This window comes from Mesoplodon bidens, assembly GCF_964165515.1.
Source record: "Mesoplodon bidens genome assembly, chromosome: X".
In the NCBI taxonomy this organism is placed as follows: domain Eukaryota; kingdom Metazoa; phylum Chordata; class Mammalia; order Artiodactyla; family Ziphiidae; genus Mesoplodon; species Mesoplodon bidens.
The window spans coordinates 3,928,411-3,942,569 of NC_138163.1; the positions used below are offsets into that span (position 1 = coordinate 3,928,411).

General features: G+C 47.7%; 1 protein-coding gene across 2 annotated transcripts in view; it reads left to right on the forward strand.

Moving 5' to 3' along the window:
* Nucleotides 1-3,807: 3,807 nt before the first annotated feature.
* IDS (iduronate 2-sulfatase) overlaps nucleotides 3,808-14,159 on the forward strand; it is a 30,946-nt gene continuing 20,594 nt past the window's right edge. Inside the window, exons 1-4 of one of the 2 annotated variants that reach the window (XM_081222566.1) lie at nucleotides 3,808-3,834; nucleotides 9,749-9,826; nucleotides 12,151-12,287; nucleotides 12,883-13,060. In XM_081222566.1, the coding sequence (XP_081078692.1) occupies nucleotides 13,033-13,060 (28 nt within the window). In that variant the 5' untranslated portion in view covers nucleotides 3,808-3,834; nucleotides 9,749-9,826; nucleotides 12,151-12,287; nucleotides 12,883-13,032. Of the gene's footprint in view, nucleotides 3,835-9,748; nucleotides 9,827-11,554; nucleotides 11,758-12,150; nucleotides 12,288-12,882; nucleotides 13,061-14,159 lie in introns of those variants that run through there. The other variant, XM_081222565.1, reaches the window with a different exon arrangement.

Consider the following 14,159-nt stretch of genomic DNA (forward strand, 5'->3'; position numbering starts at 1 on the left):
GCTATTCCTTCTGTAGATGGACCCATTCGCGCCTGAGGTGTGTTTCATGGCACAAGTATGAGAGGGGCCACAGAGGAATGTCACCCAAGCCTCACGCTGTCTCCCAGCTCCACTTGTCCCCTGGCTTTGACTGCAGAAGTGCAGAGGGAGAGGGGGTTGCCCTGGCCATCCAGCTGTGGGCTCCCATTCGCAAGAAACACCCAATTGTCAAGAGTCTAAGAGCACAGGTGTGCAATGCCAGACAGGCCTGGGGCTGGCTCGCAGCCCCTCCCCTCACACAGGAAGCCCCCCAACTATGAGAGTCCTCCTTGAGGTCTCATTATTCCCCTTCCCTGAGGCTCTTAAATCTGGGGGAGTAAGCCGAAATCCTCCCTAGATGGAAGAGGAACGGGAAAACCAGGAGGAAGGGGGTGACCAAATGTAACCTCCTCAATTCGGGTGCATGCAGCGCAAATGGGAAAAAAAAAGATCTGACTAGGCATTTGTAGTTTGTTTTAAGTGTGTGCTTCGTCTATATATTATTTTAAGGACATGAATCACTAATGAAGTAGCGCCAGCGAACACCAGCGCTTGGGCGGCCCCTGCTGGAGGCTTTTAGAAATTCTCCACTTCCTGGCTCTGACAGCCCTAGAGTTGCCTGCTCCAAGCTAGAGGCCTGTCATCCCACCCAGAGCCATGCTCGGGGAATCAATGAATGGCAGGATGGAAAAGTCTGGGCTTGAAGAGAAAATGAAGGAAAAAGAGAGTAGAGAGAAGGGAAAGGAAAGATTGTTCACAGAATGATGCAAGATGTCCAGAGACAAATGGGCCTGGGACCAACCTCTTCCACAATGAGAGAATCATCTCACCTTACAAAGTCCTTGACTTAGGGCCAGAGCTCAGCGAACGTCAATGCTGCAGTGATGCCCAGTCCCTCTTCTGCCCCCTCATGTTCCATAACGCTTTACTTCAACAGAATCAGATTCTGGTTGTGATCCAATTCACCTTCACTCCCCCGGGAGTTCCCAGCTAGACACCAGGCTATCCCTGCTGTATCATCAACCTTGGGGCAGCCCAGACCCAGCTCCATCCACCTGGCACTCCCCAGGCAGTTAGAGAACAATCCAGCACATCTTGAGACAGCCATTTCCGGGAACAGGACCCTCGGTATCCGGCACATGTGGTGGCAATCGCAGCCCACATCAGGTTCCTTCTCAGATTCAGTTCACATGCCCACAGACACAAGGGTGCTGCCTGCCTCTCTGTGCAGGGTGAGCTCTGCCTTCTCATCCAAGTAATTCTGGTCATGCTTGTCATCCCAGTGATCCCTCGAAACCCAACAAATAGTGCCAGCCCTGTGGATACAGCAGCGAATGGAAGGAGCAGAGCCTGCCCTCGAGGAGTGCCCGTCCGAGGATCCCAGATCTGGAATGAAACAAGCCTTAAATTCTCCGCCGAGTCCTCATCCTTCTGCTGCGGCAGGGGATTGTGGAATATTGACCAATACACCAATATTTTCTGCCCTCGCCCCCTGAGAGCGCCTGTGAGAGGGCCATCTGGCAAGGAACTGCAAATGGTTTCTAGGAGCTGAGAGCGGCCCTGGCTGATGGCCAGCAAGAAAATGGGGACCTCAGCCTACAGCCACAAGAAACTGAATTCTGCCAACAACCTGAATAAGTTGGAAGAAGACACAGAGCCTCAGATGAGAACATAGCCCTGGCTAACATCGATTGCAGCTTTGTGAAACCCTGAGCAGAAGACCCAGTTAAGCTGCACGCAGACTTCTGACCCAAGGAAACTATGAGGTGATAAATGAGTGCTGCTTACAGCCACTAAGATTGTGGTTACACAGCACTGATTGGTCCCTCTCCCTCACTCATTGAAGACTCGGGCACCTGACTCACTGGTTTCCTTGGCATCCTAAGTCCTGCCATCATCCTGGGTGACTTCAGTGTCTACCTGGGCAGCTTGTGCTACTCACAGCCCCTTGACTTCTTCCTTGCCTTTGACAATCTCTCTTCCTCTCCACCTCAGCACCCCCATCTTCAAGGCCACATCCTAGACCTTTTCATCATCAGGATCTGCTCCACCTCAAACATCTTAAACTTCAGGATCCCACTCACTGACTGAAACCAGTTCTCTCACACCCTCCCTCTTAACCACTGTCACCCAAACTGCTCCCTCACGGGCCCTCTCCATTCACTCTCACTCTTGTCCTGCTGTTGCTACTGCCCAGCAAAAGAATAATAATAACAAAAACAATATAATTATGCCAACTGCTACATGTAATTTTCTATCTCAGCTTACATTCTGCACAGCCCAGCAATCTCATTACATTTTGAAATGTTTTTAAGTTGTATTTCTCTGCTAGGGCTGATGTGACGTACCACAAACTGGGTGGCTTAGAACAACAAAAATTTATTCTCTTACAATTCTGGAAGCAGCAAGTCCGAAATCAAGGTATTAGCAGAGGTATGTTCCCTCTGAAACCAGTACCAGAAGGATCATTCCTTGCCTCTTCCAGCTTCTGGTGGTTTACTGGCAATTTTTGCCTTTCGTTGGCTTGTAGATGCATCACGCCAATCTTCCATCTTCACGTGGGCATCTTCCTTCTGTGTGTGTGTGCCTTCTGTGTCCAAATTTCCCCTTTTTATAAGGACATCAGTCACATTAGATTAGGTCCCACCTTAATGACCTGATTTTTTTAAAGGTATTTTTTAAAATTTATTTATTTTATTTATTTATTTTTGGCTGCGTTGGGTGTTTGTTGTTGTGCGCGGGCTTTCTCTAGTTGCGGTGAGCAGGCTTCTCATTACGGTGGCTTCTCTTGTTGCAGAGCTCAGGCTCTAGGTGCCCGGGCTTCAGAAGTTGTGGCTCGCGGGCTCTGGAGCGCAGGCCCGGTAGTTGTGGCGCATGGGCTTAGTCGCTTCGCGGCATGTGGGATCTTCCCGGACCAGGGCTCGAACCCATGTCCCCTGCATTGGCAGGTGGATTCTTAACCACTGCGCCACCAGGGAAGCCCTAATGACCTGATTTTAACTTGATTACCACTGTAAAGACCCTAGTTCCAAATAAGGTCACATGCTGAGGTACTGGGGGTTAGGACTCCAACAAATCTTTTTCTTTTTTTGGGGGGTGGGGTGGGCAGACACAATTCAACCCGTAACGGAAGTCAAAGAGAACAAAAGGCATATAATACAAAGCAAAGGTCCTGTGCTCTGCCCCTCAGCACCCCATTCTCATTTTAAATGTTTCTAGTTTCAGTTCGTCTGATAGTTTGCCTCTACCTTTGTAAATACTATGCTTATATCTATATCAACTTTTTTACGTTGTCAATTTTAGACATTATCTGCTGACTTCCTGCTATGCTAGATGAGATTATAGTTCAGTCATCCTTTCATCTTTTTGCCTATATTTTTAACTTTTGATTATGGTAATTGATCAAACATATGCAAAAGTACAGAAAATAGTATAATAAAATTCACATGCTCATCACTGAAGTTCATCAACTCATGACCAATTTCCTTTCATCTCTCCCTATCATTATTCCTTTTCCTCATAATATATAGATATATCACTATTTTCAGGTCTTCTATTGGCTACTTTTATACCTTTAAATAATATCCCTATACCTCTATTTTTCTTTCCCTCAACTAGGGACAATAACTATTGATTTTCTACTTTGTAATGATATTAATGTGCCTCCATTTCCCTCCACTTCTCTTCCTCCCTTCCTCTTCCCAACTTTCTGTCAATTGTTGTTGCAGGTTGGATTCCCACAGAAGCAGGCTCTAAGGTGAGATTAATATGCAGGAGTTTCTTTGGGAGTTCTCTCAGGATCAACATCTGTGGAAGGTAAGGAAGGGAAGAGAAAGGAAGGGAAGGAATCAGGATTGGGTAGATGGAGAAGGTGGGCTGTAATGCCGTCTCAAAAAAGGCTTCAGCCAAGCCTACAGGGATTTCTGAAGCTGGGACGGTCTTTCAGAGATAATTTGGTTTTATATTATATTAATTATATTAATAGATATAATTTCCTAATATATATGAATATATTATATAAGTTATGGTGGGGATAGCAATGGTGGTGTTCTTCCATACTTCCTTTGGTTGCTAGAGTACATCCTTAAGTAACCTCCTAAGAAAGGGTCGAACAGGAAGTAAGTTTTTGAATTCTTGCATGTCTGAAAAAGTCTTTATTCTATTCTCATAGTTATTTGACAGTTTGGCTATGTATAAAACTTCACTCTGAAATTTTGTATAATTTTTTAATCTCTGCAAGCTTTTAGAATCTTTCCTTATCCTTGGCGTTCTGAACTTTCACAAAACTATGCATAAGCTTGGGTATGTGTTCATTCATTGTGCTAGGTACTCAATAAACCTTTTCAGTATGAACTATTTTTTCTTTAGCTCTAAAGTTATTTTTCTAATATACCTTTAATTTCCTCCCCTCCATGTTTTCTCTTCCATTTCTATAACTTAGGAAGGTGTTAGTCTTCCTAATTGTCTCATATTTTGTTTCATACTGCCGATATTTTGTTTGCTTATGTTATTGAGTAATAACTTACATACACTAAAGTGCACAAATCTTAAGTGTAGAGCTTCATTTTTTTTCATATATACTCACTCATATAATCACTAATCAGATAAAATACTAGAACATTTCCAGCACCCGTGAAGACTTCCTCATGCCCCACTCCTGTTCCATACCTTCCCCCAAAGGTAACCACTATTCTGATCTTACCACCACAGATCTGTTTTGCTGTTCTAGAACTTCCTATAAATGTCATCGCACACTATGTACTCTTTGATGTCTGGCTTCTTGCAATTAACGTTATGTTTTTTTGAATTTAACTATGTTGTTGCATGTATCAGTAGTTTGTTCATTTTACTGCTGCATTGTATTACATTCTGTGATTATATCACAGCTTATCTATCCAAATTATTGGATACAATTGAAGGACCTTTGGGTTGCTTCCAGTTGTGGGCTATTACGAATAATACCATATGAACGTTCTTGTCCATGTCTTTTGGTGGCTAGAAGTCTCACATCTGTTGGGCATATGCCTTGGAGTAGAGTTGCCAGTTCTTGGGGTAGGCACGTGTTTAACTTTAGCTTTGGCAAATTCTCCCACAGAGTTTTCCAAAATGGCTGTATCATTGAATGCTCCTACAAGCAATGTGAGAGTTTGAATCACTCCACATTCTTGCCAGCCCTTGGTGGTGTTCTTTGCTATATTTCTGTTCAACATTTTAAAAGTTTCTCTCAACTTGACTTTTCAATTCTTTTATTGAATGTTGAACTTTACAACCATAGTTTTAACTTCCAAGTGGTCTTTAATGTTTTGTTGGAATTTTTCCATAGCAATCTATTCTTGTTTCATATATTCAATTGCTTCTCAAGTCTTTCTGATGATCTTAATAAAGGGTATTTTTGTTTGTCCTTTAAAAATTATTCTTTTCGGTGCCTTAGTCATCTCTTTCCTTTAGGGCCAGCTTTGCTATTTGTTTTTCTTGATATTTCTCTGTCATCTTGTATGCCATCTTCAAATGTTTGGCCTTTCTTTATTGTCCGATTACACTTAAGAACGAGGCTGACTGGCAGCTCTGAGTACATGGGCGGGAGTTATTGATTTGCAGGCTTTGTTTTAAGATGAAGAGGCAGTGTGCTGATAGTTTTTTTGGGGGTCCTCAAAAATGCCATAATATGGAGAAATTTTTTTGGTGGTGGTGGTTTCAATATTGACTCCAGTTTTCCTAGCCCTCCCCCAGACAAATTATTCAATTTCTTTAGAGAAGAACCCTTCTTTTTTTCATTCTTGTGTTAAAGACTGGCTTTGGGGCCTTCTGGGGGACATTAACAGCCATATAGAAACCTTCAGTTAATCTGTCTGGGTTAAGTCCCATGTCTTACTCTGCCCACTGTCATACCTGCTGTCTCAGAATTGGGAGACTGTCTAAGCTAAGTTTGTCCCCTCCTTAGCTGAAGTCCCTTTGTAGGTATTCTAGGCTGTGGCTTCATCAGTCTTCACTGTGGCAGCTTCCAGGAATTTGGGGACTTTTTTTTTTTTTTTTTTTTGCGGTATGCGGGCCTCTCACTGTTGTAGCCTCTCCCGTTGCGGAGCACAGGCTCCGGATGCGCAGGCTCAGCGGCCATGGCTCACGGGCCCAGCCGCTCCGCGGCATATGGGATCCTCCCGGACCGGGGCACGAACCCGTATCCCCTGCGTCGGCAGGCGGACTCTCAACCACTGCGCCACCAGGGAGGCCCTTGGGGACGTTTTTAAGCCATTGTAGGTCCCCCTCCCTTTTTTTTTTTTTTTTTTTTAAATTGAGATAAAATTCACATAATGTAAAATTAACCATTTTAAAGTAAGTAATTCAGTGGCATTTAGTGCATTCACAGTGTTGTACAACCACCACCTCTATCTAGTTCCAAAACATTTTTATCATCCCCAAAGGAAACCCCATACACATTAAGCAGTTGCTCCCCATCCCCTCTCCCCCAACCCCTGGCAGCCACCAATTAGTGTTCTGTCTCTACAGATTTATCTCTTGTGACTATTTCAGATAAATGGAATCATACAATATGTGACCCTTTGTGTCTGGATTCTTTCAATTAGCAGGATGCTTTCAAATTCATCCATGGTGTAGCATCATCCATGGTGTAGCATGCATCAGTACTCCATTCCTTTTATATGGCTGCGTGATATTCCATTGTATGTATCTACCACGATTCATTTATCCAGTCACCTGTTGATGGACATTTCAGCTTGTTCTACTCTTGGCTATTGTGACGTGATGCTATGAACATGCATGTACATATATTTGTTTGGGTACCAATTTTCAAATCTTCAAATCTTCTACCTAAGAGTAGAACCACTGAGTCAAATGGTCATTCTATGTTTAATTTTTGAGGAACTGAAAACTGTTTTCCACAGTAACTGAATCATTTTACATTCCTAAGAGTAAGGTATAAGGGTTCCGATTTCTCCACATCCTCACCCATGCTTGTTATTTTTAGTTTTTTGATATTAATCAGTCTAGTGGATGTAAAGTGCTACTTCACTGTGGTTTTGATGTACAGTTCCCTAATAACAGTTGAATTTGAGCCTCTTCTCCCATCCTATCTTGCTGTCAGGTTATATTACTTTTGTTCCTTCATGATGATTTCAAAGGGCAGAAGAGATGTGAACACAGAGATGGGCCACTTAAGCCCCCTCTCAATGAAGGCCTTCTTGCCCCAGTGGCTGAGAGGGCAGCCCTTTAGGGCCACCTACCCCTTCAGGGCTTGCCTCAGCTTCAGAGAGCCACTTTGCCCAAGATCACAGCCCTCCAAGGGTAGCCACATTCAGTGACTTATCCAGGTGATGTACAAATACCTGGCCATCTCGGCCTAACTCGAGACAACTCTGAAGGCCTATTCTAGCTCTACACTGCCCTGTGGGGTTAGCCAAGGCCTGTAGCACTGCTCGACTGCTCTTTCTGTCCATTCTTACGCCCTTCCCACCCTTTCCACAGGTATTTCTCCTAAAGGCACTCCCTAATAAACATCCTGCACACTTAACTCTGTTTTAGAGTCAGCTTTCTGATGAACCCAACCCATAAGAGACAATAAATGCATGTGTCTTGTTAGTCAATTTGAGCTGGAAGTGGAACCAATTATTATTTCTTTAATATTCCAGAAGTATAGTTAAGATTGGCTTGTATAAACTACTTTATATTGAAAGATTGGGACTCTGTGCTCTGGATACCCCTATTAAATCTCACGCAGGCATTGAGCTACAAAGTGGTGACAGTCTTGAGACATCCAAGGCCTGATTTTATGATGTTTCCAGCTAAATATTTTAGTTTTTAGTGAAACTAGGTTACTCCCTTAACTGCTCAATGAATTGGAGCCACTGTATGAACGCAGCTGATATTGAAGAGGGCATTCACATTCTGGTCTGTTGGGATGTTTAAGTACTTTTTTAAAACTCAGCTTTGAAATTTCAATCATGGGAGTCATTAAAGTCCAGGGTATCTAGAGCAATCAGGGCTGCTTTGTGTTCCTGAAATTGGACTATGTGTCCAACAAAGTCAGTCTTCAGTGTTTGTTTTCACTTCTCCTCCACCATGATCTCCCTCTACTTCTGCATTTCATCTTTCAAGCCTCGCCAGTTGCCCTCCAAGTTCAATCTCAGCTGTGCCTGTGGCCTCTTGGCCTTTGTTGGAACATTGAAGGCCTCCCCTCTTCCCTCAGTCTTTTTTTAAATTAATTAATTAATCTATTTATTAATCTGTTTGTTTGTTTATGGCTGCATTGGGTCTTCATTGCTGCACACGGGCTTTCTCTAGTTGCGGCGAGCGGGGGCTACTCTTCATTGTGGTGCATGGGCTTCTCATTGCGGTGGCTTCTCTTGTTGTGCAGCACGGGCTCTAGAGCGCAGGCTCAGTAGTTGTGGTGCATGGGCTTAGTTGCTCCACGGCATGTGGGATCTTCCCGGACCAGGGATCAAACCCGTGTCCCCTGCATTGGCAGGCAGATTCTTAACCACTGCGCCACTAGGGAAGTCCCCCCTCAGTCTTTTCTTTGATGATGGCCATAGCAAGGTTGAGGACAGAGAGGCCATGTTTTCTGTCCAGAATTGTGTTGCCTTCACACACCCTGGCGGAGCTGGTGGATTGGTGTTAATCGGCACGGTTTCTGTGGAACCATTCCAACCTGCTCTCATGGACTCTTATGGCATCAATGCTTTCATAACCATAAGAACACTCCCTAGGAAGGGATCTGACCTTGCAGTCAATGGTCTATTCATTTTGTGAATGAGCAATGTTGTATTCACCTTGTATTGCTTCATAATAAGTTACCACAAATTTAGTGGCTTAAAACAACACACATTTGTTAGTTCACAGTTTCTGTGGGTCAGGAGTCCAGGCACAGCTTAGCTGGATCCTCTGCTCAGGGTCTCACAAGGCTGCGTTCCCTTGTGGAGTTCAGAGTCCTCTATCAGGCTCTTGTGGTTGTTGGCCAAATCCATTTCTTTGTGGTTCTAGGACTGAGTTCTCTTGGCTTCTCAATGACTGTTGGCTGGAGGCCACTCTCAGGTCCTAAAAACCACCCACAGTTCCCTGCCATGTGGCTCTCTCTAGGGGCAGTTACAATACGGTTTTTCCAAGACCAGCAGGATATCTCTCTGTGCTAGCAAGATGGACCCTTATACACATCATAATGTAGTCACAGGTGTGACATCCTGTCTCGCCTTTGCCAGATTCTATTGGCTAGAAGCACAGGTTCCACTCACACCCAATGGGAGGGGATTATACACGGGCATGACTCATTGATGCTCACCTTAGGGGTGTGTACACCACGTCTGTCAATGGATGCTAGCTGTGCACCTTTATTCAAATTTAAACTCTTCCAGAAAGATGCAGCTGAGACTGCATGCTCAAATGTTCATAGGCCTCATGTCTGGTCTCTCATATCTGTCATTAGAGGCCCGGCTGTTGTCTAGACAGGCTCTCCAGCTGCTCCTTCTTGGTGTACCCCAACACCTTGGCAACAAGTCAGAGGCTGCTTAGATCAGTGTTGGACTGGGTGAATTTGTCTTCACATCTGATTGCTTCCTCTGGAGAAACTCTCTTTTTGACAAGTCAGAAGGCTACCTCTGTGATGGTGATCAGGTCGTGCTGCTGTCCCTCCTCCCCACAGGTTGTACGTGCCTGGGGGGCTGCAGGCAAGGACCCGTCTGCCTCCTGATTCCTCATGCATCCTTCTCACCTCCCACCCCAGGGCCTGGACGGGATGATGCTCCGGAAACGTTTGCTGACTTGAACGGAGTCCACAGGAGAACTACAGACATTTTTAGAGGTGGGAACTGTGTGTGACTTTTGCCTCATTCCCCTCCTTGGCCAACCCTGGGGTTTACTGAATGATTTTTTGTTAATGGCTTTTTGATAATGACAAGTATGATATCATTTGCTCCTTAGTTCACAAGCTCTCAGGAGACACCTGTTGCTATGAGACAGTATCACAGATGCCAAGGAAAGAGGAAGTAAGGATGAGAGTAATTTTCTAAATAGACACTGGAGTCCTTGTTGAGGTTGGGCTCAGAGTTTCCTGAAACATTAGGGGCCATACTTTTGGGAGGGAAAAGGCAGCCACCAATACAAGGGAAGTGTCAGGATGAGGAGGGACAGCTGAGGTGCCTCCTGAAGCCTGGCAGCTTGGGCACTTGGCTGGGGCTGGCCCACCCTGAGGGACTCGTCCTATGCTCTGGTCTGGGGAGTGCAGGTGGAAGCTGGCCCTTCCCAGGGAAGGGGGCGTTGCCAGCCAGGCTGCAGTGTGAACAGCCAACCTGCTGGGACCCCAGGATACAGCAAATGAGGTGCAGCAGCAATGGCAGCAAGCCTCCTGCGGTGACTGCGCTCTGGCTACCAACCGCGGAGGTTCCCTCTCACAGAAAGCCACCCTGCACCTCCACTTCCTGGCTGTGTGCCAGGTCAAGCGATTTGGCCTCTTTGAGTTTTAATTTCTGGATCTGTAAAATGGGAATGTTAGTAGCATCTAGCTCACAGTGTTGGTGTGAGGAGAAAATTAGCATGTTGCCTGGGTATAGGAAACCCTCAATAACTATACTAATATTTATGTATTCCTATATGCAAAAAAAGATCTCCAATCTGCCTGGCATTGTGTTAGGTTATTTCACTAGGAGTTGGAAGTGAGTCAGAGACAGAGAGAGAGGATTGTGATGTCCTGCCTAAGCCTCAGCCCCAGGCACGCAGTGAATGATTCTTGCCACTGAAGAGTTATGACCCTCACTCCTCCCATCTCCTACCTGCTCCCCATCTCCTGTTTCCCCGCCAGCCCCACTAGCCTCTGTGCCATCAGCTAACACTGTCAAGCATGCTCTCCACAATGCCTGCTCCCCCACCTCCTTCAAGTTTTTATTCACATATCACTTTACTAGTGAGGCTTTGCCTGGCCACCCCATAGAAAATAACATGAAACTCCCCATGTGCCACCCACGCCCCCATATTATTTTTTTCCAGACCGCGCATGCCCACTGCTATTCAATGTTTATTTGGTCATTTATTGTCCACAAGCTCCACAGGGGAAGGGACTTAGAACTCCCAAGCCGCCAGAACTCCCAAGCTGCCAACAGTGCTCGGTATACATATCTGGTGTACTTAATAAGTATTTGTTGAACAAATGCATAGGAGAGGGGTCCCTTTAGATGGAGGAAGGCGAGTTCTCAGAGGGCCTCATGCAAGGAGAACGGCATTTGGGCTGGTCTGCAAGGAAAAGTATGACTTTTATAGAGAGAAGAGGGAAGGGAAGGGCCTCTAGGTGAAAGGCATAGCACGAGCAAAGGCAAAGTGGCAGGAAACTGCTGGTTGAGGACAGTGGTTGCAATGCAAATCTTTGGAGACACCTGGAAAGACTTCCCAACTACCTGCCCGACGGGGTAGGTGCGCCCCAACCAGTGAGTCGGCCCGGTGGGCGGGGCAGGCGCTGCGCTAGAGCCGCGGCTCCGCCCCCTGTGGCCCGGATCTCGCGCAGGCGCACTCGCGCTCGGGGGCCGGGGCGCGGGCCGGGGCGCAGGCCTCTGCGGCCGCGTCGGGCGGGATTCCCGGGTTTGCGACGCGCGACAGGCGGCCCTGCCCTCCTGTCAAAACCTGTCATCGTCGCCCCGGAGTGGCCGCGCCGGGGCAAGATGCTGCCGCCTGGCGGGGGCCTGCTCTGGCTTGGCCTGGCCCTGGGCTCTGTCGGATCCGCGGCGCTGGGCAACTCGGCCACAGGTGCCTCTGGCTCCCTCGTCCACATTGCGGGGCTCCCTCCTTACTTCCCTGCCTACCTCCCTCCTTAACTCCCTCGCTCCCTCCCTCCTGCCATTCCTTCTTCTATCGAACCTTCCTCCCTTCCCTCCCTCCCACCCACCCACCATCCTTCCCTCCCTCCCTCTTTTTTCTCTCCCTCCCTCATCCAGGCTTGAGGCCATGGCCAAAGCCTAACCCTGCCACCCCGGACTTGGGCTTCTTCTGTGCACCCACTCCCACCCTCTCTGGCTTAGCTGGCTGGGCTGTCAAGGTGCTGGGGCCAGCCTTGGATCTCTGGGTACCCTAGCACCTACCCTGGGTGGGGGTTGGGTGTCAGTGCAGGTGATCTCACTGAAGCTCCTCCTTCCTGTGCAGATGCTCTGAATGTCCTTCTAATCATCGTGGATGACCTACGCCCCTCCCTGGGTTGTTACGGGGACAAGCTCATAAGGTCCCCAAACGTGGACCAGCTGGCCTCCCACAGCCTCCTCTTCCAGAATGCCTTTGCCCAGGTATGTCTGGGCACCTCTGGGTGTGGGTGTGTGCCTCGTGCACTGAGGGTTGGGGGGATGGCACTCATTGTACCAGGCGTCTCTTTAGTAGAGGGGAGCACAGTTTGGAAAATGGCGGCTGAGAAAACCTGGTTGTCCACTGGCAAGGAAGCTTGTGCCTTTCAGGGGTGCTTCTCCTTGGGTGGAGGGTGTGCCCTGGTATACTGTGTTCAGGCTGGTCCTGCCCACCTTTTTTCCCCCCACTGGAGATTGCCTGGTGCTGAGAAGGAGGGGATGCTGCCACAGTGGCCCTCCTTCCTGTGCCCCTTCATGGGGCCACTCCCTATACCTTTGCCTGCTCCGGGCACCCGTGAGATGCCATCATGCAGAAGGGCACAGTCATCTGCTGGATGGAGGGCCTGGGGCCTTCCTCTCTCGGGGAAGACTTCTTGCTGGCGGCTGGGTGAGGCCCAAATCCTGCTGGTTGGCTTTGAGATCTGCATGACTCAGCCGCCAAGCTGTTAGCCGAGGACCTGGGAGGTTGCCTGGTTACCTTTTAGCTCCCAGACTTTGTTTTCCTCTGAGGACGTGTCCCTCTGCTTGTGCTCCCTACCAGCAAGCCGTGTGCGCCCCGAGCCGCGTGTCCTTGCTCACCGGGAGGAGACCAGACACTACCCGCCTGTATGACTTCAACTCCTACTGGAGGGCACACTCTGGAAACTTCTCCACCATCCCCCAGTACTTCAAGGAGAATGGCTACGTGACCATGTCGGTTGGAAAAGTCTTTCATCCTGGTACTGCTTGCCCCTCCGAGTCTGGGCTCTCTCTATTCTCGTGTCTGAGGACGGGGGTCCCCTCCTGGGGCTGGGGCTCAGTGGACACCTGGTTAGTCACTGTCACGTTTGTCCAGGATATTACTTCTCAGCTTGGCTTTGTGTTCTCACCAAAAGTGAAAAAGGGTAGAAGGGCTTTTTCTTCCTCTTGGAAACTAGTCATGGTGCTGTTTGGTTCCTTTGGCTGTGTGTGGTGGGGGGAGGGAAGGGCACTGGCTGGGGGGAGGGGGAGTGTTGGCTGCGAGTCCAGCTCTGCGCCTGACCCCCTGTAACCCGGGGTCCCTGGCAGTGAAGTGAGACCAGGGCAGGTCTGCTGACTTGCCCAGTGAAGAGGCTGCAATTTGGCAGGGGTTGCCTGCCCACTGTCTGTGAATTAGGTCAGAAAGAGGAGGGTAAGCTGGTACCCAGGGTCTCTAGGGTGCCAGGGGCCACCCAGTCCTGACCTTCAACACTGCCAGCTAAACTGGCTCTCTTTAATGCCAGAATGAGAATGCTGAAACAGGGAGTTTAAAACTCTTTTGTTTTGAACTTGAAGTAAGGCATGAGTATTTGACAGAAAGTTGGGGGAGAAAAAGGGAAGTATAAACTAAAGAATATAAATTGGGAATTCCCTGGCAGTCCAGTGGTTAGGACTCAGTGCTTTCACGGCTGAGGGCCCGGGTTAAATCCCTGGTCGGGATCTAAGACCCCACAAGCTGCGCAGCGCGGCAGAAAAGAGAAAAAAAAAAGAATATAAATTGCTTGTATTTGCACCACTAAGGAGAGATTTATTGTGGTGATGTCCCCTGGTTCTGGGCATATTATTTTTCTGATTTGAGATTTTCCTGGATATACAACTTTATATTGTGGAAGGCAGCTGTGCTCACCACTCTACCACCAGCGATACACAGCTATATTGTGAGTGTTTTAGACATAAACGTTTTCCCGCGTGGTGACTCTTCGTGCCGTCATTTTTAATGGCAGCACAGTGGTCTAACAGAGACACATACTGTAGTTTAGTCCCACTTGTTTTCAGGTCTCCTCTGTGCCGCATTCCGCCGGGATGGGCACCTCTGGAGGC